This window comes from Dermacentor albipictus, chromosome 4 (genome assembly GCF_038994185.2).
Source record: "Dermacentor albipictus isolate Rhodes 1998 colony chromosome 4, USDA_Dalb.pri_finalv2, whole genome shotgun sequence".
Lineage (NCBI taxonomy): Eukaryota > Metazoa > Arthropoda > Arachnida > Ixodida > Ixodidae > Dermacentor > Dermacentor albipictus.
The window spans coordinates 124,798,831-124,821,773 of NC_091824.1; the positions used below are offsets into that span (position 1 = coordinate 124,798,831).

At 48.3% G+C, this 22,943-nt stretch overlaps 1 protein-coding gene across 1 annotated transcript in view; it reads left to right on the forward strand.

Annotated features, from left to right (window-relative positions):
• Window positions 1-3,418: 3,418 nt before the first annotated feature.
• LOC135899507 (transmembrane protease serine 9-like) overlaps window positions 3,419-22,943 on the forward strand; it is an 82,978-nt gene continuing 63,453 nt past the window's right edge. Inside the window, exons 1-5 of the mRNA XM_065428781.2 lie at window positions 3,419-3,532; window positions 19,467-19,642; window positions 19,933-20,319; window positions 20,848-20,924; window positions 22,029-22,147. Of these exons, the coding sequence (XP_065284853.1) occupies window positions 19,564-19,642; window positions 19,933-20,319; window positions 20,848-20,924; window positions 22,029-22,147 (662 nt within the window). The 5' untranslated portion in view covers window positions 3,419-3,532; window positions 19,467-19,563. The remainder of the gene's footprint in view (window positions 3,533-19,466; window positions 19,643-19,932; window positions 20,320-20,847; window positions 20,925-22,028; window positions 22,148-22,943) is intronic.

Below are 22,943 nucleotides of genomic sequence, written 5' to 3' on the forward strand. Positions count from 1 at the left end.
CCACCTAGCCAGTTCGAGCTAACGAAGTTTTACTATATTATTGCTTTGTTTGTTCACTTCGACTTCCACGCCGGGCCGAACGATGTAATTAAGTTACACATATGCACGGAGGCAGACACTGCAACAGCGACTGATGAGATCTACTGCCCATGAGCCATCTTTCATAGTCATCAAATCGGTCGCTTCTCAGCTCCTCACTACTAAGCTTACTTTTATTGCTATAGCAATTATATGGACACTCCAGGCGCATTTTTGTCGTCCCCGTGATGTTTCGTATAAAGTCTAAGGGCGATAACACCGTCGCCGTGCGTCGTATGCTCTATGTGCGAGTGAAAGCACGACAAGGAAGCAGACAATCGGGGCTCAATCTGGCGTGCGCGATGGAGGAAAGCGGAGAGCAAACGCGCCGTCTTCCGTCGCGCGAAAGGCCGTGGGGGGATGGGAAGGAGGGAGGGGGGATGCGGCGCTGTGCTCCGACAGCAACTGCGTATTTGGGGACCGGGTGCAAGGGGAACTGACGGTCGTGGCTCGATCTCACGCGCGAAAAGGACGAAAGCGGGGAGGCAGCGAGGGAGGGAGAAGGGGGAACGGCTTATGCTCCGTCAAGTGCGTACTTTGCTCCGCCGCGCGCGGTAGCGCGCGCCTCATCTTGAAACGGATCTGCAAAGGGCTCATCCGTTGCGAGCTCTGTGTTCTCGCCACTCTTGCGTCTGAGCGCGATAGACGGCATGAAGATCACTTCGTTCGCGGCTGCTGCCGCGCTTGCTAACATCAGTATTTTGACAGCGAGTGTCTGCACTCATCGAGTGTGGTGTGTTAGTATTTGCTTGTGCACGCTCACACCAAGTTTGTTAATTCAGTTAGTAAGCAAATAGTTGCGAAATTATACGGCCGATAAAACTAGAATCCTGAATTCTTGCAGCTGTCTAATAATTTGCTCTCGCAACCGATGCTTCGCCTTTCGCGCGAAACTGCGACTTTTTTTTCCGACTGTCTTTGTCCCAAGGCATATGCAAAATAGATGGCGACCATTCGCTGCAGACACAGGAGCGGCGCACATCGGTCACCGGACATCCTCTTCACACGGTTGAGCGCAGGTACAAGATACGGCTGGTGTAAGGGCCACCCCGGCCCGGACTCTCTGGAGAGAGCTTTACTCCACCAGGGAACGATTGTGGCGCAAAGACCAGACAGGACGCGCGTCTACCGCATCTATTGTGGTCTCGCATTTGGCCTATCTCCTACTTCATATTCTTTTTCTCTATCAAAACTTCTAGGAATATATTGTGAAGAACCTTATCTCTGTAACGGCCCCGGCTCCATCTCTTCTCTACTTCTTTTTCCACAAATACTCTAAACTTCTCTCGCTTATCTCGACCTCTGATAACCGGCGGTGAAAAGGCGCACCTCCTCTCAGCCTTCCTTTCGACACACACTCTTTTCTTTGCACGGTTCCCAGCGTTCAAACGACGGTCTAAAGCGCAGACCCAGACGAAGATCCCCACACCGCATGTCATTTTTAAAGTGCTGCGCTTCCACAACGGTGCTTGCGCGCGGTCACGCGATCTGCCCGTTTCCCACGTCATTGTCCACTGGCCACGTGTGTCGTCACCGGTGTAATGCAGAACTGCTCCGGAACCAGGCCTATACGGTTTGCTGTCGATCGATCACGCGGCTCTCGGTGCAGGTAAAAAACGCTCATAGGAGGCCGGCTGCTCCTCATTGAGACTTCGCGGCACGTTCAAGGACCTCGGCTCGCAGCGAGGAAAGCACTACGTTGCTTGCCCCCTTTCGCTAAGTAAAGCCGATTTTACGTCAAGCCCGCCACTAGGATCCGTTCGGCATCCGAAAGTTTGTGCAATACCTTCTGTTGTCTGTTTTTTTTTCCCTGTCTCTGCCTTTTCATCGAAAGTATTATGTAGCGTTCCAGACACTCTACGAGGGAAAAGTCTCTTTCCAAGCACCTTAAGTAGATATTTCCTTTTTCTTTCCCGATTCTTTTTTTTATTATTTACTTCTTTGGCGAGCTAATCCACGTCACCCGTTAGTTGAGAAAAGTCTTAGTACGAGTGCACTATTATTAAAACTGCCGTTAGGTCGCTGTAAATTTTCGAGATGCCCTTCAGCGTGGAAACAAAGGCAAGAAGAAAGAAACACGAGAAGCAAATCTCAGTAATTACCCGCTAGTTTATTGTTGTATTGTAGAATGCCAAGAACGGCACACCTGTGTACCCTTTTCAAGATAAAATACAGAAGTAAGGGAACAAATACACACAGCTCACTGCGATTTACTGCAATTAACGTTGAATCGAAATAACCACGCACTGACAAGTGAAAAGGCAAGCTCAGCTCCTGCATTCTTCAAGTAATTGAACCACTGCAGCAAGAAGATCCTATATCATTCGGTGTTTTCAACGGTATACAAAATATGTATATACTTCTAGAAAAAAAATGTAAATATATAGGCTGTTCGCATTCTTGATCCCCCGTACCGCTATCATATTTTGCCTCGGGGAGCACCTGAAGCCACTTGAGCGATGGCTGCAGGTTTAGTTATTGTACATCAACTCAGGAGTCCAAGATGAAACTGCGTCCCCACGCCATTTATCCATGTTATCGAGGGTGTGTCACCGCCTTGTGACATTCGAAAAGGTGTGCAGTGTTCATACATGAGAGAGCACTGGTGCTCACAGTTGCGCAAGGGCACATCGCCGCTTCCGGGATTTCGTTAGATGCGTGGAAAGACATGATTTTTGTCCCCCAGAGGCATTCCCTACTCCTCTTCTCTGACATGTAGGAAAATGCGCAGGAGTACTGGAAATGTAAAGATATGAAAAACAGATATGAAAGACAGATATGAAAGACAGGATATGAAAGTATAGCCACATCACACCCAATGTTCTCGAAAAGGCGTTACATCTGGGAGGTAGAGGGGTTTATTATGGTGGAAAAGCTACATTTTTTGGAAGAGATTACCCAGTACTTATATTTGGGGTACAGAAAGACCTACACTAAAGCAAATCGACTGCCTCAACCCATTTTATTCTAATGGGCTAAGTCACCGAGTCATTGCAACAATCGTTGCGGCCGACTTCATGGAAAGCGGCAGGCCCATTGCCCGTCTTAACTGCCACCAGCCCAATGCGTGCTTATATATAACCAAAACCTTCACCCGTTCGATTTTGGTGCGCGTAGTACGCGTAGTGAGCCCGACGACCGTTGACCCACCGGCGATGTCCCGTTGGCCGCTGCCCGCTAGCTGCTCACCTGGTTCCCCTCGCCAGCCTTCGCCGCGCCGTCCTCTTCTTATCGCTCTCGCTTCCGCCGCACGCCACCGTTCAAGGCGTCCCGCCGAGGTCTCCGCCGGGGGGCGCCCCGGACACCAGTTGTTCCTGCGGGGCAGGGGGGGGGGGGGGGGGGATGCGTGCGCGTGTGGCGGTGGGGGCTTCCCGCACGTGCCGCCGGCGCCGGCCGACACCCGAGCGGCGGCAGCAGCTCAGTAGTCGAGACTGCGGCTGGTGCAGCGGCGCAGGTGAGTGGTGCTTCTTCCCGGGCGGCCTCCTCCGTGCGAGATCTCCCCCCTCCTGTCACTCGCTGAGTGGCTCGCCGGACGTCGCTGTCCAGCTCTATAAGCCATGCATGTGTTCCTTCTTTTTGTTTCTCTGGCATTTTCGTCGTCCCCGCTTTTACTCGCTGGAATGCCACTACCATCCTCTATTGCCTTCTGTGATTGTTGGTGTCCCCGTCCTGGTCATCTTGGTCACCTGTAGCTGTACGGGGGGGGGGGGGGGGGGGGGTATATTGTTCGGACTGCGCGAGCTCTGACGTCCACCTGATCGCTTCAAAGGGACTTTGTGACGTGAACGACGTAGTGACGTTTACGGTCGAATAGTCAATTTGCCTTTTCTGATATTATTTTCCAACAATTTAGCTTAACTGTTCCATTTCTTTGATTTTATTCCCACAACATTACAACACTCCTTTCATCTTTTCACCGCTAGATCCTGTCCGGCCCACAGAAAGTCTGTCTTGTGACATTCACACCAAGCCCCGTAGTCTGAAGCGTACACATATCGGTATACGCGATCATAAAGTACCGACAATATCGGTATCGAAAACCTGTTTACACATCGGAACGTAGCTGGAGTGGACTCTCCAATAACTCATTCCCTTGTGGCCTTCTCTCATTAGAGAAGAGCTGGAAGCTACCTGTAGGCTCATCGTAAAGAAAGGCTGCGCTTAGCCGCGCCGCTGGTGTCGCGTCTGAATAAATTGCCCGTTCTACGCCTAGCGTTTTCTGGCCAGCGCTTGTGTCGCCCTTGAAACGGAAAATGGCCTAGACACGGAAAAAAAAGCGCCAAGTGTGCCGGGGCTTCAACGAAAACACAGCGGGAGGCGTAGCTCGATGTGTCGCAACCCACGCGCCCCGACGAGGGATGCCGGCCGAAGCCTCGGGAGGGCATGCCTGGCACGCGTCAGCTTGCACAGCCATGCGCGTTCGCTGCAGGGCAAAAGCAATGGCAGCTCAGGTTTAATCACTCGGAAAGCGCTGCCGTGCAGGTCTGTTACTTGTCCGGATTGTTTCTTTGCTTTCGTACGTATTTCTTTTTTTTTTTCTCTCTCTGTCTCTCTTTCTTTAAGAATAGGGTAATATATTGGCAAGGCTGAGTTGCACGTAGCTGCGAAATATACGACTCTAGGGAGCGCTTAGCGACAAGGTCCAAACAATTACGAGGGAAAAAACAGAAATACAAAAAAACAAAGAAAGCAAACAGGAACGATGTTTGTTGCTGGTAGTCGTGGGAAACTAGACAGGTGTGGAACTTGTATGAAACGGTGACGTTTAACACGAAGACAAAGTAACAGAGCTCGCTTAGCTCGTTCAAAAGATCCACTCGGTTCAGTACTTCGCTATGTGGGACGCACAGCATTCCATTTTCACGCGTTCTTGAAGTCAAAGCGTTAGTTTAATGCTAGAGTGAGAAAATTACATTTGCTTTGTGATGCACGACGGAAGAGAAAACGCGAGAGTTTAGGGTATAACAAAACAATTGCATCTTTTTTCCCCCCTTTTTTTAGAGACATAGTTTTCGCGAGCTTTCGACGCAGGAAAGCAAGATCTCTCTCTCTCTCTCTCTCTCTCTCTCTGTTAGGTACGATTGAAATAAAGCGGGCAAAAATCTTCGCTCCTAATTTTACGGCTTTGAGTTTCGCACGCGCGAAGCCATCAGTGGCATGGGGATAACGTTAATTAACATGCTGATTGATCATGTTGATATCGCGCTGATGTTTTGTTAAGACGGAACAACGCCAACTCCCCCAGCGCTCAGTTTTGACGGTAATAACGCGTTGGGCGTTATTGCAGGAACCCTGCGGTTCCTGCTTGCTGCATTTAGCTGGTGTGAAGAGCAAATAGCTTAACGTAATATTGTGATTTTTTTAGCGTCTCGATGCAGAGTTCCTTCCTTCATTAAACATAACACGCGGCATGCAATGCACCTAGGTATGTGCCTTTCGAAATTTTGCGTAATGCCGAGTTGTGTTTAATGCAGTAGACACGGCTTTGGACACCAAGACTGGAGGTGCACTAGCACCATGCGTGCATATGTGTATATGTGCCTTGAAGTATGTCACAAACAACTTCTATCATCCGCGCTCCAAATAGAAAGCTGCGCATGAATCACTGTTGCTGGACAATGAATTGTGCTTATGGTAATCAAAGGGTGAAACGACCGCGTTTCTTTTCGTATGTGACTGTCACTCAAAGGAAATACAGCTATGAAAGCGCGAGGCAATATGTGTGAAACGACGTGATAAATAATAGCGCCAGCTCTGCACGAACAAAATAACGGTACGATCAAAGGAAAGGGCTTTTTAAGGGAACATAAGATATTCGAGGAGAGAAGCTTTCAATATCCCTCCTGGAACTATCAGTGCTTCAGCAAAGGTTCAAAAGACGGCTTAGTGAGCTTGTGCTGTTTTCTTGCGTCCGAATTAAATGATATGTCCATTGTCAACAGGAAACATTAGCACAAAGAAATACTCTATTTGTCTATAACGCTTCTCGCTATAGGAACCAACAGCCCGGAATACTAAGCAGAAGCCTCCAAACAATGTTATTGACCCCACCTTAACATGACTAGACACACTTCACTAAAAAATAAAAGAAAAAGGGGGTGGAGGGGAGACATCATTCACGCGAGCCGGAACAGACGGTTTGAAACAGTAATTGAAGTGTATTCAGCTTTTGTAGCATCGAACTGAAATTACCATCGTAATGTCGAGCAAAGCGTCACATACAGAATAAGCGAGGGACTCGGTATCTTGTTTTATTTTAATGCATAGATTTCGAAGGGATCAGCTGAAATTTAACCCAATTACCCTCTAGTATATAGGCAGCAATGAAATCCCTGGCCCTCGTGTCATCTTTAATCTTTCATTTTTTACTTGTCCAAATACGGGCAATGTCCAATGGGAAAACACTGCTCGACTGCAAACACATTCGTCTAGTTTCTCCTGTCTTTTTGAGCCGTTGGCGACAAACTATTTTGAAACTAAGCCTTTGAGGGCGCGCGGGCACGAGTTCTACTCGGCGAGCCCAGCCACGACTGACCAAGTCTGTGGTAATGACTTCAGTGGCGACAACCGGTATAAAGCCACAATAAAAGTAACAGAGCTAAACTGAACTGCGGCACATGTTCAGTGCAAAATAGAACGTTTCTACGGTCCTAGACGCGACATTCGCGATTGCCTCAGCTTTCCTCTCCTCTGAGTCACAAATAATCACATTAAATAAAACTTGAACCAAATGCGAAATCACGAGACCGTACGTTCCAATCTACATTTATAAATGGCGTTGTGTCGTGGTGATCTATCCATGTCGTGGACTCCCCGCCTCGTTTTGCTTATCGGGCGTGAGATCGCGGTACCAGTTTCCGAAGGACAACAGAATGAGTGGATCGACTACGAAGTTGGTGATCCTACAGCGTTCAATATCTTAAGTGTGCCTGCCAACGCATTACGAGCTCGTTCTCTTTATAATTTTGCTTAGAACTATTGCGTAAGCAAATAGCATAAGAGCAAAATAAACTGTAAGTTAAGAAACCATTAGCTGAGAATAGAGCAAGTGTCAAGATACGCAGAAGACTGGTTGCAGTGCTACCCGGAGATTTTGAAGCGAACGCCTTAATTGCCTAAACCAAGGAAAAAAGATTCGTACAGCGGATCACACTGTGATGTTTAGAACTCGTATGTAGCCACCAACTTGCGGATTATAGCACTCTTTTGTACTTTCCAGGTAAACCTTCTGTACTGGTAGCCTCTAAGAAATGTTATACTCATTTACTTCAGCAGTGGGTAGACCTTCTTTATGTAGAAAATAAAACTTCTGAATTCCTTCTGAGAGCCGCAAAGAAGGTCAGTTCACGCGTCACCCCAGCGCTGAAACAGTATAATGCTCATAAATTCTCATATAAAACGCTCACAAGGTGTCGGATTGACGTAAACAGTAATATATCGACATATACAGCCCAAGACACAAGTCTGCGGGTGGATGGCAGATTATTTGCAAGGCAATCACGACGACATATAGGTATAAAATAATTATCTGCCCTGCAACTAATGAAACACTTTCCTATTTTTCTTTTCTTTATTACATCCGATTAAAGAGAAAATTGGAGCACTCAAGTGGCATCGGCTAATCCTCGGCGAAGGGTGAATAGAAAAGGAATGCGATTTGTGTATCTCAAATGAAATAGTAAAATAGCGCGTTCATTACATGGCGTGATAATCGAAATCTGGCACTTAAAAAGGAACAAGACAATCGGCAGGAAACTATAAAGCACGATTTGGGCCATGCTTGACCTTATAATTGCCTCCCAAAATGTATGACAAAATGAGAGATTTTAGCACAATTAGAGAGCCTTAGATTTCTTAAAACTTGAAAAACTGCGGTGACGATCAATCTTTTTTGAGGCTGCCAATTACCGGCAGTATAAGCAGATATCCTGATGAACGCTAATCTAAACAAGGTCAGCTCGCGTAAATCAAGGTGCATTTCACGCTGACATGCGACAACGGCAATAACGGTAGGAACCGTCAAGCAAAACAAAAGATGACGCTAGCCACCGTTTGATCGCATTCGTTCTCCACTGGCAGCCCCGCCTTGGACGTGCTCAGTGACCTTCGACCTTGGACCGCGACGCTGTCGGATGCGCGAGACGGCGTATGTCGCGGGTGTAGTACGCAAGGAATTGCCGGAAACGCACTCGTCGCAGCGCTTCGATTATCGCGGGAAGTCCGGGGCGACCCCACGAGAGTAGGTCGTCGACTTCTTGTTTGGCCCCTTTCACAAGGGCATCGTCACCGGCAGTTGCTACCGCTGATAGCTCGCGTGCGACCCTGGACAAACGCAGGTACGCGCATAACGGGCATAGCAGGCGCAGTGTTAAAAAAAAAAGAAAAGCTAAGCGTAACGCGTCGTCGTTCTGAAAACTAGCTGCACCAAATAGCTGTACCAGACCAAGTTTCGTATCACTGTGGTACCTTTATAACTAATGCAACCTACAGATGGATTCGAGGTTGCTTACTTGCTTGCTCGCTTTACCGGAGGATTGATTGATTGATTGATTGATTGATTGATTGATTGATTGATTGATTGATTGATTGATTGATTGATTGATTGATTGATTGATTGATTGATTGATTGATTGATTGATTGATTGATTGATTGATTGATTGATTGATTGATTGATTGATTGAAACGCACCCATAGTTTCAGGACAGGAAGACATCTTCGGATCGACTAATTTAAAAGGCTTGATTAGGTTACTGTTACGTGTAGCTCTTTGTTTATTCTTCCTTCTAAATCTTCTTTGATACTGAAACGTGAATTGCTATCTGAGGGATTTGTGAGAATCATTCAGATGCATGACGCCAACGTGTCCTTTGCAAGCAAACTATCACGTGCCAGCGAACCGGAAGCCAGTAATTATTGCGGTTAACTGACGTAAAGACATATGGACCACCAGTTCTCCGATTGCACGTCATGTCAAAAACGCATATATGCAAGTACTGACGGCCTCCTCATCACAAAGCTTTTGGTGAAAGCGCCATTCTCACGCTACATATGGCATAAATGATCGCCTCAAAGTACATGTCAGTGCCCAGCGCTGGCCTCTGTAGACATTGCACACTTAGTGGCAAAGCTCGGACTGCAAGCGCCTCCCAAAGTAAAACCATAGATGCCTCTTCTGCATGAAAGCGCATGATAACAATATATTTTATGCTGCGCTTGCCATTGTGACGGAGCAGAACCACAGTCTCTGTGGAAACAATGACAGCGCTGAAAAAAAAAATATATTACATGTGTGGCATATGTCCCCTTGTTTTCACTTGAGAAAGCAACGACAACAGCGGCAGGTCACAATTTCACGGCGCTCATTCATCAGCATTTAATTTGAAAGGGTTTCGCAATGTTTGAGACAAAATGCAAAATATGTGACGACTGGATAATGCGAAGAACATACGTTAAAATGATCGTTATTTCTCGAATAAAGCTTGGGCTACACAGCAGCGGAAACGCCTTGGCAATCAAGAGTGAGCAGGGAAAAGAAATAACGCAACGGTAATGATTGCGAAAGTCTCAAAGATCGCACGTTTAAAAAAAAAGAATTCTGTGAACACGCAGAACCTTGGTGCACGCGGAATGCCAGCAAACGTGCTAACGATATGCTAATGCAGGTGCCTAACGAAGTTGCTATGATTTGTCAGTATTGTAGGCTTAGTAAAAACGCTGCCAACGCTTCGTAAAGCTCGATGGCTTTAGCGAATCCTTTTTATTTTACTTTACTTACTTAGTTCATCGTCAGCCGCGCAGGCGGCGTGACCGCAGCTGCGTGTCAGAGCTGATTAACGAGCTGCGAGCGTCGACCACAGGCAGCACACATAGGGCAATTACCCCATTTCCAACTGCGAAGAGCGGCACGTTGTACCCTCTAGAGGCCGCACTGACCGCAGCTCGATTACCAATTAAGATAGATCGCGTTACACTTCCGCGCATGACTGCTTTCAGTTGGTGCGCGCTGGAGGAATCGCCCGCAGCTAAAAAACATGGTAGCTAAACAAAAACAGACGCAATATCCTGAAATCGATGCTGAGCCTTCTTTTTATATATATTCAGCTAATGTACCTAGAGGATGAAGAACTATCAGTACACTTTAGTTATATAACACGGAAGTGTACATAGAAATCTGAATTTGGCATTCTGGAGTTTGTCATGCCGCTTCCCCTCTAAAACTGCTCGCAAGAGATTCACTTGAGAATGAAAAAGAATGCGCGCACGCGCAGGAAGGGCACGTGCAGCGCCCCCACACACGCGCGAAATTCGGGCAGCGTTGCGCACACATGTCACTTAAAGACATATGCCCAAGAAAAAGGAATTTCAGCTGCATACGCAGACGCATGAGAACAGGGATGCCTCCGTGTCCTTGTACGTTCCTGGGTTGCCATGCCCTTGTACAAACCTGGAACGGCTACTTGAACGTGTACGTAAAGATTGACTTGAGACGCCTTGTCACCTTGTATTCAGTCATCATCATCATCATCATCATCATCATCATCATCATCATCATCATCATCATCATCAGCCATTTTATGTGCACTGCAGGACGAAGGCCTCTCCTTGCGATCACCAATTACTCCTGTCCTGCGCCAAGCGATTCCAACTAGCGCCCGCGAACTTCCTAATTTCATCTCCCCACGTAGTCTTCTGCCATCCTCGACTGCTCTTCCCTTCTCTTGGTACCCACTCTGTAGCCCTAATGGTCCAACGGTTATCTAACCGGCGCATTACATGAGCTGCCAGCTGCATTTTTTTCTCTTAATGCCAATTAGAATATCGGCTATACCCATTTGCTCTCTGATCCAAACCGTTCTCTTTCTGCCTCTTAACGCTATGTCTAGCATTTTTCGTTTCATCGCTCTTTGCGCGGTCCTTAACTTCTTCTCAAGCTTCTTTGCCAGTCTCCAAGTCTCTGCCCCGTATGTCAGCACCAGTAAAATGCACCGATTATACACCTTCCTTCTCAATGATAATGGTAACCTTCCACTGCACTGTACCACGTCGCGTGTGAAGTAATACGACTTGTGTCCCGCGTCATACCTAGCTGAAGAGATACACCACGATAATGTTGAGCTTTGTAAATGGTGTACGTACTTAAGCTACAAGTTTAGTAGCATGAAATATGTCCGGGAGTCACACAAATGACTCATGTTGCACTACGCATGTCATAATCCGAGGAACACATGCTACGTCACACGTGCGTGTTCATAAAAAACAGCAATAAGCCGGCTCTGCAAATGGAAATATGTCCTCGCGCTGCAAAGTCACGATCGAAGTCTTTACGGAGCTTGGCACTTCAACGTGAAGCAAGTTGCAACTGCTCTTTCTGCATTTCGTGGAGGACACTTGTCCTTGATGCGTGGAAAGGAGTTTCGTTGCGTTGACCGACGTTTCACCTTGAAAACATTGTAGCTAACGTGGCAACGATATGCACTACTGCAAGCAGGCTTACAGTGACGCCCTGTGCACCATACACGTACGACAAAGCCAGAGATGAATGACATTGGTTCTCGGAACTTCGAGAGTTTATGCAAGAGGTGAGCGTGACGCACCAGGGGTGCTCTTAGCCAGGACGAACGGTGACACACCCTACGCTGAGAACTGTGCAGCTACGTGTCTTCAGATGCGACACATCTGTAGGCGTAACATATTTTATGATTCTGCGGGAAAGGTCTACGTTTCAGCTGTCAGCTTAGCCGTTCTTTGTCAGTCACTTTCGTTGCACAACTACTAACGACTCCTATAGCTGGCCGGTGCTAAGGAAAATGGATGTCTTCATAGTCGGGTGGAGAAACAACTCTGTTTCAGAAAGGCGTCCCGGCGCAGGGCGTGACCGAAATGAGCTTACCTTGGCCGCGGATTGCGAGCCTCGCTAGACAAGTAAAGCGTCCAGATAGTATAGCCTAATCATGACCCTCAAGCAATTAGGGGACTGTCGTCGTTATGACGCTTCAGTCGCGGCCGCCATCGCATACTGCCAAGACGTGTACGCGTCAGAGCAACACACCCTAGGAGGCGTTGGTCAGAGAGACGCCGGCTCCGGTCCCTACCAGGTCTCGTCCAGTTGAACTGCTCTCCTCGCATGTTGAACTCTTTCCCCGTACCAGTCGTCTTTTTTTTTTTTAATCTCAATGCAGGCATAGTTGGTGCGATTTCGTTTTTTTCTTCGCTAATTGTGATATCAGTGTAATAGCTTCTGGCAGTTATTTATGCCACGTATCTCCGTCATTAGCGCTGCCTAAATCACAATGCAAACCCAAGAGATTTACGGCACCCTGATTTCGGCAATGTCCCGCTTCTCCAAAAGCTCAAGAAGCAGGATACAAAGTCGAGTTCAGCTATTCCAATCCCCTAGCGAAAACAATGCTCCGAGGAGCGATCGCAGCCGGGTACCTGCGTGTCGTAGGGGAACGCAAGGTTATTTAACACCTTCTTTTTTTTCTTCCGGGAAGCGAATGAGTGCTCGTCAATAAAAAAGCGTGACGTCTCGCGAAACAAGCCAGGTACGTGCACATAGGACCCAGCACATCTGCGTGCCGTACAAGTCATGCAATAGACATTCACTTTCGCCAACGAGGCACTGCTCGACCTCGTCCTGGAGGGGTGGTGCACGCCGTCTCGTCGACCCACTTCAATTTATCCTGTACGCCTACGCCGGTGACACACGCGCTCGTCGCAATCGGCAGAGCGTTTCGCTTTCGTTTTCTCGCGCGATGGTCCTTGCGGAGAGAAATGATATTGCCTCGATCCGGGGAAAATCCCGAGAAAGCTTGCTTCGTGGTTCTTTTGGTAATGTCACTGTTGTTTCAACTTTTATGAGCAAGAACATTATGCTGTGGATGAAAATGGGACGCTGTAATGATCTCTCTTGCTTGCACGATGCCGTCGCTTCCGCCTTATCCGTAGCTCGGGGGAATACCGGGATTCAAAGACGTGCTACACGCGTCTCAGACAAGGTATAGTCCCGATGATGCCCCACATCCTGGCGTAATGATTCTGTAAAGTTCTATTCTTGTTTGTTTGTTGGCTCACAAGGACGAATAAGTGAGATAAACATCGCAATCGTACAGCATCGTTGCCCCGTTATACCTGACTGAGTGACACGAGTGAAAGACGACAAGGCTACGCAAACATGCTTGCAAAGGCAGAAGCTCGAAGGGAACAGGTTGTTGTTCCTTAACGGATAATTGATATAAAACAGCCTGCAGATATTCATTGACATTTTGCTTCGTCTAAAAGGCAGCAAGTATATTTATTTATTCTCTGTGAGAAAGAAGAAAAATAGACAGATTGGGCCTCTAACATTCACCCTAAATATGCCGGCATGCGGTTCACTGAAAGCCTGGCGCGTGCCACAGCTGATCGGAAGCCTAAGGCTCAGGCAAATTAACACACTATATTCAGAAGTATCCACGTGGATGCGTCATGGTATGCATTAGTGACAGGGTTAAGTTACCCGATGCGGCTTTACGGTCGCCATGCATGAAAGTACACGTTAGACGATCGGTCACATTAGCACGTCAGAATAGTGGTGACACGTATTCCATTCGCTTTTGATGATATCCCACTATTATAAATTATTTGTTACCGCCGCAAGAGGGCACGACATATGACGTTGCCACTGCAGTAGGTTCTGCTCAACCGCAATGCGTGTTTTGCCTATTTACTATTTGACTGCCGTTAGCAAATTTACCACGCAGATCTCAAGAAGTGTTGATACCTCGTAAACAAGGCGGCAGCGATGGTGAAGTGATTTTCACATAAATTGCGAAGCAAACCTTGCTGGCGCTTTTTTACCTCGTAGTTTCGTTTGTCGAGGCTCCTTATCATTCAAAACGCATTACTGCTAGCTAATTCCCGTCCTATTCGTTCACGCTGTTCTGAAAATGAACTAAGTAAATCCAGAGGATGGCATACCTTCTGGGAAACTAAAACATTAAAAGCGTATCAAGGCGTCCCGAAAAATGCTAGGTCGTTGCTTGAATAGCGATTTTCATGAGTGATGCATAAACTGGTTGCTGTCAAAGTACACAGAGGCAGACGGCTATGATTCAGATGAATACTGACAGAAATAGCATCGACACAAAAAAGAATTTCATGTGTCACTTCTAAATCAGGCAAGCCCTGTACGTTCTCTCTGACACAGAGAAATTGTCATGCTCAGACGGAGCTACCTCATCAAACAATGCTGCAACACAGTGATTACGTAAGCAGGAGAGTAATATCGCGGTATACCTCGTGTCATATGCTGTATCCTGTAAGACAAACGATGGTTCATTTATTGTCCTGGCATTGACCAATATGTGCTTGCGCCGCTAATAGTTTGGTATAGTGTTCGCGACCTTCAGAACCCTTGCTCTCGCAAATCCACGCTTTATTGTGAACGCGATGAGCATTGTTCGCAACCAAAGAAACAGCCATCCTTGGAGTGTTGCCAAGTAGCTTAGATTGTTCTCAAGGGTCAGCAGGAAAGAGTGGCGTAATTTAAACAAGTAATGTGATTAGTGTTACATATGTGTTTCTGTGCCAATTTTTATTGTTATGCAAATGCGATTGGTAACTAAGTGCTTAATAGCTGTAATAATTCACATGACCGCACAACATCTGTTCCTTCGTAAAGAATTTGACCTTGTGGAGATGCCTGCGACATATTGCTGACGTTTTCAATACCATGAGAAAATCGTGCAAGCGATGATGAAAGGAAGGGTTGACGCGTACGGACACAAAGAAAGATTACTGAAGCGGGCAGCAAAATCTGTCGAGGGGGGACGAGGTCTGTCAGTCTGACTGGTCTGACTGGTCTGACGAGGTCTGACTGGAACTGTCATAAATGACAGTTCCAGTCAAAGCAGGTGAGGCTGAAAAACCGAAGGAAAAGAAAAATTTTGATCCAGCACAGCGGCAACCAATATAGCGTGGACACGATTGTTTAATAACAAGAGTGCGATGGCATAGCGCAAAGGACAATGCGTTGGGCACTGTCAAAATTGAAGTGCGGATAACTATTGTGTGGAGCAGGGTAATATTTCCAAAAAGAAAAGAAGGGCTGTCGCCGGGTGCTTCGCAATTGAAAAATCCTCTTTGTCTACAACTGTTCTCCGAAGTGAACAGTAATTTGATAAAACGCCTCGCATAGTTTGAAGTCCAGCACGCAAACAGGCGCCTTTCTGTTTTTCTCGGAGGACACGGCACCGGCGTTGATAGGTCGATCATGCCGCGAGGCGCGTGCATCCACGCAGCCACTGCAGCAATGTACCGGGGCGGGGGCGCAGACACGCCGCAAGGCGCATTGTTCGCTCTTTCACGCCCTGCTGCCGAAATGTGGCTGTTACGCGGAGCCGCTTTTTCCACGCAATGCCGTGCTGCCCCATGCCTTGCACCGTGGTCTGCGGCGGGTGGCTCGCTTGGCGCCAGGCCAACGGCGCACTCGTCAGCCGGAAAACCGGTCCTGTCCGCCAGCTGACGTTGTGCTCGAGCGTCTACTCGAAGAGCGCTGAGAGGGGGTAGGGGGGGGGGGGGGTGAGGGAAGGGATGTGTTTTTTCTTCTGACATCAGCACGCGCCGCTGGCTGAGGTCAGCTTGAGACTCGGCAAGCCTGTTTACCCTCGCCTCGCACCGCCACACCACTATACCGTCGCGCCGCCAACCCTTTCTCAGCGCGCGTCCCAGACGAGCGTTTGTTGATGGAGGCGAGCGGAGCCACAGCGCGCCGGGGTAATGCTTACCCAGGGCCCGCGAGGCCGGGGTTCCCGGCGTCTACGTGTTCGATCCCAAGCTTAGAACGCGCACACGCGACGTTCTCTCCTCCAGCGCGGCGCCCCGTGGCTCAAACTATGGCTTGCGCAGTGTTTCGTGGTTGCCGTAAAGTTTGTTACTTGCTGCATCTCCGGCGCTAGGCTCTAAACAGCATTGTGTTTGGCCTTCTGTAACTATTTCACGCTGTCGGAACTAGGGCGGTGAACCTTATAGGCACTGCCAGAGCGGTTAGCAACGAGGACTTGACTTGATACCAGATGACAAATACATAATGCTGATTTTATAGGGCCCTGAGACAGAACTGGGGACGCGATCTGAGCGATGCGGACGCCGCTGTTATACCTTCGCCAATCAGGACTTATAAACATATTCAAATTTTTTAGGTTGTCTGGGCTTAATTTATGCTTACGCCTCCTTATTATTTTTGGCTTTTCTTAAAGCGCCCCTCATCAGGTCTGGCCATTTTGAGCTGACAAGCGCAGAGCATACAATGCGCGCTCACGATCGTGTTTGGAAAGAATTACATCGCTACGCGCCGCGGAAAGGTCTGAAATTTCAATCCGAACGCCGTTTTCCCTTCTCCTCGCGGCCGCTGCGCCGACGGTGACGTACTCGCGTCCCTGCGCCTACGTGACGGTGATGAGCCGGACGGTGACGTACTCGCGTCCCTGCGCCTACGTACTCGGCTCCGCAGTGTGACGTCGCACGTAGTGACACGTGACTTCGAGAATTATTCAAAGCACCATCTGTTATTTGTGTGATCTGTTGCTTGAAGTGACGAATGGAAGTTTAGAGAAATAAGAAAACACACAAACGGAATGCCTGCGTGATTTTTGCTTTACTTCGCACCGAAGCAAGAGAGATGTACTTCCGTTTCGTCTGCTCGTTCCCACTGTCGTGCAGTCACGTGCGCATATACAGAAACTACGCCATTTTCTACCGTGTTCCAGCGCGTGATCATGCTCTGCAAACCGCTTGTTCTGCCCCGGCATTCGTGTAGCACTGAATTATACCGTTAGTCATGTGTCCTTGTGCACAGCGCACAATATCGTGCGCTGCGCGAAACTAGACAATGAGAACAACTTATGCGCAGCACCGCAAAAAAAGAAAAAGAGAAAAGAAAGAAGAAAAAGAAAGCAAGGAGAAAAATGGCTGTGGCTTAGGTAAGGTTAAGCCCAGGATGCGAAGCATACTAGCCTTTATTTTAGTTGTTGAACCACTGTTTAGCCTGGTGAACTGCTGTTGCTTGGCTATATTTGGTTCGGCTAGACGAAGAAACAACTCATGCATTACTTCTTCGCCTTCAAGAGTGGAACGCGACAGCGTTCCCGTCGACCCGCCAAGGGGTGTAAGACAATGGGCTACAGGGCAGCGACTACGCGCCCCGCATTGGACGCGGTGAGCGTCGAGCAAAGCAGCGTTCGGCGCGGCAACGAAATGTGCGCCTGAGCAAGAGACGCACGCCTTAGAAACAGCGCGTTTCTAAGGCAACACCGCATTCACTAGAGGCGCTTTTGTACCGCTTTGAAGCGTTGTACTCGTGGCTCAGTGGTAGCGTCTCCGTCCCACACTCCGGAGACCCTGGTTCGATTCCCACCCAGCCCGTCTTGCAAGAGTTGAGCCAAAGCCACTTCTCCTCTGTCGTGACGTCACGGTGTCACGTGATTTCATGGTCACCGCCGCGCCTGAGGAGCTGGGTTGAGCCCTCGTAATATGCTTCGCATAAAAAAAAATGAAGTCGGGGCCCGTGACGTATGCGAACGCGATCGTCGAGGTCCGCTATGGGAGAACGCAGGGAAGAAACTTCGCTTGCGTAGGCTATACGGGGAGAGCGGAGAAACTGTCTCGCTATGCAGTGGAGCTCGCCTCCTGAAATCATGGGTTCGCGGAGCTGAAATATTTCTATCGCGGCTATTAATGGGCCAATTTCCTAGAGGACACGTAACAACGTCAGCCTTTCTTTATCTTTACTTTGCTACCACTTTACCTACTCCCCTCTCTCCCCAGCGTAGGGTAGCAAACCCGACCTTCCCATCTGGTTAACCTCCCTGCCTTTCCCCTTTCTTCCCTCTCTCTCTCTCTCTCAGTCTATAACCAAAATTTGTTATGGGGCCTGGTGAGGGGCCCTTTAATATTCTCCTGCTCTGTACCAGCTCAAGATCCTCGCCTAAAGCAGCAAGATTTGCATATAGTAAGCCGACATCTTGAGTTTTCATTAATCTTTGCCATCTCTCTGTCTCCCTCTCTCTCTCATATGGCTTTGGCCAGTTCGTAAAAAAAAGCAAGCAAGAAGCCATAAACAAGTTACGCACATCTGTGACGATATGCTGTGTTCTGCATCAGGAGTGCGTCTAGGACTTCCACAGACCATTTAATGGTCGCTGCTGCTGCATAACTACCGATCACTCGCTGCTGGAGAGTACTACAAAGTGTCACGCACTCACTATGTGGCACTGTGAATACCGAAAAAAAAAGGCACTCATGTAATTCTTTACTAACACATTCGGATGATGAATGCTCGCTAACTCACTTAATTCTACTAGACGTACATAGAGAGTAGGATGCTGATTTGACTCATGTCATCAAGGCAGCAGGATGCTATAGGCCCCCGATATGCTACTTCTCATATTCAAGGATGATCGCAAAAAAAAAGAGTAAAAATAATTCGTGACCTGTCTTACTCGGGCATAATGATTGATTGTACACACAGCGTACCAAGGCGGAAACAGGAATGGCATCGAATGCTTAATGGGAATATCGCGTGCCAGTTTAGAAGCCAGCCCCTGCATGCCGGCCACTCCATTTTACGTACTTGCAGCGGATACAGGAATGCAGCACCTTTACTGCATGCGACAGCTACAGTGGAACTAATCGGAGGCAATGCTAAGACGCAGGAAGTAACCAAGAACAGGAAGAAAGCAATAAGCAGGTATACTAAAAGCGATGCAGCCAAAAGAAAAAAATCAGTTCTAGTTTTTGCCACGGGAAATTAACCTGCACTTTCACATCTCGAAGTTGCGAAATCGTTACGCAGCTAAGGAGGTGCCTGATTTCACAGATGAAAATAGATGTACGAAATATATTTGTGTTCCCAAGGAGGCGTATAATCGATCCATTAAGTAAGGGGAAAGAATTCCCAGCACGGCGAGACTAATACGGGGCTTTAGCTTTCGCAGGACGTGCGTCGAAATCTTGCAATCGAGGAGCCCATGAAATAGTATGCGTGCGTCTCGTCACCCAGACATAAGTCCAGCCTTCCGAAAGCAGCTGCAACGATATCAGTCAATCACCAAGACGTTGTAGGGCAGCTGCGAGTCTGCGACCATCCGTTTCAGTGGGCTATAGAGATAGGCACCAAAGACATGCTTGGTGTTTACCTGTCTGCCGAGTAGAAAAATAAATAAACAGATTCTATACGACGCGAACTCAGCATCAGAGTGCTTTTTGCGCGCTAAGTTTGTGGTATTCGGTGGAACATTTGACCGTCTGTTAATACAAAGAATGGACCTCAAATGTCGCCTTATCTGCGCTATTGTCAAATTGCAACATCTCCTGCTCTTTGTCTCAGCTGCGTTTTTCTTTCGCGCAGGGCGTAACAAAGACACCAAGAATCCAACCTCATAACTGACCAGCGCCTTCGAGGCCAAACCATAAGAAACACGAGCAGCGTCCTTGGAGAGCACAACATGGGTCCAACAGGAGTCCTGCTAGCGCTTTTCACTCTGGTAGCGGTCTCCTTCAGCGGCCTGGTGAAGGCGCAAGGCGGTATGTGCGTGTACATCCTTTGTTAAACCCATACAGAATTTTTTTCTCCACATTAATTTACTACGTACTCGAAGCTGATGTGGTCGTTCTGGTGCGCTAAAGTTGCAAAGTATGAAAACAAACTTAGCACCACTCTGTTTTCATTCTCAACGTCTTCACCATACACAGAAAGGCTTCACCGTACGTTTTGGTCAAAGTTTCTGCCATTCAGGCCATCAAAGCCTGCGTCCTTTCCACAAGCCCTTTGCAACTCACCAGATTTATGTGTGCTGAAATTATGTCTTGCACAGCGTTCTCCTTTGAGTTTCCCGACGAGGACGACTGCCGCACGCCTCTCAACGAGCCAGGCAGCTGCCTCGAGCTTGCCAGATGTACGGCGCTGCAATCAGTTCGGGACTACAACTTCCTGCGGCGCTACATCTGCGGATTTTCGCGCAATGTGCCTCTGCTCTGTTGCCCGAGCGGTGGACAGCAGAGGCCTCCGACTCGGCCTCCAACTCGGCCTCAAACCCGGCCTCCAACCCGGCCTCCAACCAGGCCTCCGACGCGGCCTCCGACACGGCCTCCTACCCGTCCTCCGACCAGGCAGCCACCAACCCAAGGCCCACCAAACCGGGATAACTCCGATCTAGTTGAAGGACCCAGGATTGCCAACTACCCGCGCTTCCTGCCTGCTGGTAAGCAACGCTTGTGTTTAACTCATTGTGACCTACTTTTGATGTTTCAATGCCCGAAGAGCGAGCCTCTCCCGAAGCAGCAGTTGAGGCGACTGAAGGGCTCACTGTCCCATTATGCATGCAGACACCATGTTTTTTGAACAACTGCCTAAGTGACCGTCGGTTACCATCCTATACTTTTTGAACAAGAAGAGCATGAACAACGGTAACTTCCAACAGCGGCCACCTATAGGCTTAAAGTGCGGTGGGCTGCTTGTTTAGACTCAAGAGTTGCAGTTTGCATAGGCTTCCTGAAATGGTCTAAGCAAAACTTTATGTTGTCCGAAGAGGTCAGTCCTATGTGAAGTTTCTTTTTTTCGAAGTTCAGAAGCAGGTGAGCACACAGCAACACATAACATTGAGTGTACACACCTTTCCGCCACTTGCCATTTGTTGTCTGTAGCAGTAACAAGTTGCGATTTTTCGATGTATACGCCACACTTGTTCATGATTCCTAATTTTGCCCCGTATGCGTATTATCTTGCGCAGGATGCGGCCAGACTAATGTGAGCGTGAGCCGCATCGTTGGAGGCCGCGAGTCAGAACCCGGTGCATGGCCTTGGATGGTAAGTCGATTGCTCCATGAACTCTCTGCACAGGGGCATGTTGAGCTCTTTCTTCTTTTGCCATCTTTGTCCTCAAATAGCGGCGCATCCCGCTGTAAAGTCCTCACCATCATGATCAGCTTAGTTTCACGTCCACTACAGGACGTGATCTCCTTTGTACTAGCTGATTCCAACTTGCGCCTGCAAATTTTCTCATTTCATCACCCACGTAGTTTTCTGCCGTCTTCGACAGCGCTTCCCTTCTCTTGGCACCGATTCTGTAACCCTAATGGTCCAGTGGTTGTCTACCCTGCACATTACATGACCCGCCCAGCTCTACTTTCGTTTTCTTTTAATGTCAGTAGAATATCGGCTATCCCCGTTTGTTATTCTTAGATCCACCCCGCTCTCTACAGCATCCAATGACAAATTTGGGTTCCAGCGCAGACCAGTGTTTGATGTCGTTCTTGATTCTGCGTTTGGTGCGCATCGTTGCAGCACTCCTTTTCATTACATCACCGTTAATTTTGCATTGCGCTTTCATATTACGGGCACTTCTATAACGCCAACGAAGTGGTCATTAAAGCAGGTTTGTTAGTTCACCTGCAATAAGCCTTCATTATACCCAGCATGCCCCTTCAAAAGACGTGAACGTGAGGGTGCACTCGCACGAAAAGCTCCGCGGGTCAAGTCAAGCGACAACTGCTGGTTTTTTTTTTCTTCGTTTAAGCGTGCTTAACACGGCCCTCAAAACATGTTTGACGCATGAGAAGACGCACTCACCCCCTGTAAGCACAACGAGGCTAGACGACCAATTTCTTCTTTACTTTTTCTTTATTATACATCAAGAAGAACAAGAAAAAGAAAAGTAAACTTTATTGAAAAAGAATGGTCCGGCAGTTTTGGTTGTGGTGACCTCAGGTGGCAGCTCGAAGTCCTTGGAAGCGGGTGGTATATTCCTTTTTTTTTTTCGTCATCATCGCGTTATAAGGCGCACAGCGTACACGTCACGAACGCCCAAAGTTAACCGCGTCGTCTGATAGAATCTAGCGCCCAGCGAACACTGGGCATTATATTGTCCGACGATTCTGCCCAGAGACCTCAATGCCAGGTTGTCAATTGCAGGCGGCTATCTACATCAACAGTGGTGGCGTGAAGAGCGCTGCATGTGGAGGCGCGTTGGTTACGGACAGGCACGTGGTGACTGCGGCACACTGCGTCGTCGTGGGACATCGAGCGACGAAGTACGTATACCTGCCATGGTTTTGCCGACGGTACACTGGGCGTCAGCACACCGGTCCACATTAGGTTCTGCGGCACATCTCACATTTTTCGATACCATACCAGAACGATAAAGCGAAAATAACGTAGCCACCTTAGCACAACGTACAGGCAACGTGTTTTTGAATATGTTCTCTAAACGTTTGGCGACCACTCAAAAATGTGCATACGCATTCAACCTGTGTTTTATTGCGATTGAAATTACATGGACACTCCAGGCATATTTCTGTTGTCATCGTCGTCGCGGCCGCCGTGATGTTCCGTATAAAATCCATGAATCACATCGTTACCAAGCGCCATGTGCTGTGTCTGCGAGTAAAAGCGTCCGGCGGTGAGCCGACGATGGTTCAATCTCACGCGCAAAGGAGGAAAAAGGGGGGGAAGCGCGCCGTGTTCCGTCGCGCACAAGGCGTCGGGGAGGTCATCCTACTCCGGCGGCTGCTGTGTATGGCGCAACCGCGCGTGGTCGTACGGGCCCTATCTTGAAAGCGATCTGCGACGGGGCCAGAGGGAACGATGGCTTCGTGTGCGCTGTGTTTTCGTCACTTAGATCGCGTTGAAGCGAGAAGCAGCACGAAGGTCGATTCGCTCGCTGCTGCTGCCGCACTTCCTTGCTCCAGAGTTTTGACAGCGAGTTTCCGTGCTAATCGAGTGAGGTGTGCTCATGTTTGCGTATGCGTGCGTGTTACCATGTTTGCTAATTTAGTTAATTAATTAATATTTTGGGTTTTACGTGCCAAAACCACTTTCTGATTATGA